The sequence below is a fragment of the Pinus tabuliformis genome, chromosome 3_1 (genome assembly GCF_031772625.1).
Source record: "Pinus tabuliformis cultivar Carrire ecotype Pingquan chromosome 3_1, CPIR1, whole genome shotgun sequence".
In the NCBI taxonomy this organism is placed as follows: Eukaryota; Viridiplantae; Streptophyta; class Pinopsida; order Pinales; family Pinaceae; genus Pinus; species Pinus tabuliformis.
In genome coordinates this window covers 185,019,635-185,021,350 of record NC_142301.1, presented here as the reverse complement: position 1 = coordinate 185,021,350, position 1,716 = coordinate 185,019,635, and the positions used below count along the sequence as shown (strand labels likewise).

Genomic DNA, 1,716 nt, shown 5'->3' with positions numbered 1-1,716 from the left:
CTTGGCTCTTATCCCCAAGGAAAGAGGTGCAAATTCCTTCTCCAGATTTCCCCCTATTTCGCTTTGCAATATAGGCTATAAACTGATAACAAAGTGATTGCTAACAGATTGAAAACAATTCTCCTGGACATTATCCCAGAGAATCAGGGGGGCTTCATTCAAGGAAGACAGATTGTGGACAACTATATACTAGTTCAAGAGGCGATTCACTCAAGCTTGGCCCGGAAAGAGAAAGGAATGGTTGTCAAACTCGATCTTGAAAGTGCCTTTGACAGGGTGAGACATAGATTTTTGCTGGAGGTCCTTCACAAATTCGGGTTTGGGCATAAGTTTATCAAATGGATCAAGGCTTGCATTAGTGAGCCATGGATTGCCCCACTGGTGAACGGGAGAGCCACGGACTTTTTCAAAGCCTCAAGAGGGCTGAGGCAAGGGTGCCCTCTCTCCCCCTTGCTCTTTGTCCTCCAAGCCTCAGTTTTAAGCTTCCTCTTGAATAGAAAACAGTCAGAGCAAGAAATAATGGGAATAAACATTGCAAGAGGAGTAAAAAGCATAAATCATGCGCTGTTCGCAGATGACTCTCTGTTGCTGGGTGCCGCCTCATTGGTCTTGGCTAACCGATTTAAAGAGGTAGTGGACGACTACTGTGCAGACTCAGGAAGCAAGCTCAACAAAGGCAAATGCCATGTCTTCTGTTGGAATATTTCCGTCAGATCGATCCAAGCCATTTCTAATTGTTTTGGTTTCGCAGCCACCTCTACTTGGACTTCATTCAAGTACCTGGGGCTCCCTGTCTTCCAAAAAAGGGCACTTAGCAGAGAATGGACACCGCTGCTGGAAAAATTCAAAGCCAAAATTCAGTCCTGGGGATATAATTGGCTTAATCTAGCAGGTAAGACAGTACTGATAAAATCAATTTTGAACAGTCTACCCATTTTTCAGGCAACAGTGATGATGGCTCCCATGGGCATAATGAGGAAGATGGAGGCTTACATAAAAAATAAAAAAAAAAATCTGGAAAGGTGGCAAAGGCAACGAGAAGAAAATCCCCTTATTAAGCTGGAATACGATCTCTCTGCCCAGAATCGAAGGCGGTTTAAATTTTAAAAACCTCAACAATCAAAATACAGCCATGGGTGCTAAATTGGTTTGGAGGATCATCGCTCCAAAACCGGGTTGGGCACAGCGTGCACTGTGGAAGAAATATTACGGAGGGCAGAGAACACGCTGTCTGAATAATTCAAAGGTAATTGCAGGTTCGATGATCCATAAATTATGTGAAAAATCCGCAGCCCTTATCAAACACCACGCACATTGGATCCCAGGGAATGGTCAGCGCATCCACATTTGGGACGATAGCATCATGGGCAGTGAACCGATTGCTGAAGACCGATCCTTAGCCGCTCTGAAAGATTGGATGAACGCTGAAGGTATTAAAACTCTGTGGGATCTATCCCTCTGGGATAATGACGATTGGTGGCGATGGAAGCACCTAGAGGTGCCACCGAATCTTGCTAATGAATACACTGTCTTTCTTTCCCATTTGAAAGGTAAAGCCCCAATAAACAGAAGGAAAGCAGATTGCTGAGGTTGGGGTCCGATCCCTGGTAAATATACTGTTTCGTAGGGATATTTCCAGCTCTCTCGATTTCCTAATGCACCGCCCGATATGAGGCCTTGGCAGGGGATCTGGTCTTCAACAACGCTGCCCAAAGT

At 45.0% G+C, this 1,716-nt stretch overlaps 1 protein-coding gene across 1 annotated transcript; it reads left to right on the top strand.

The window, feature by feature from the left end:
* The first annotated feature begins 519 nt into the window (after positions 1-519).
* LOC149186415 (uncharacterized) lies at positions 520-1,107 on the top strand. The gene has a single exon (XM_089409333.1). The coding sequence runs from the start codon at positions 520-522 to the stop codon at positions 1,105-1,107; it is 588 nt and encodes a 195-aa protein (XP_089265459.1).
* The last annotated feature ends 609 nt before the right edge of the window (positions 1,108-1,716 follow it).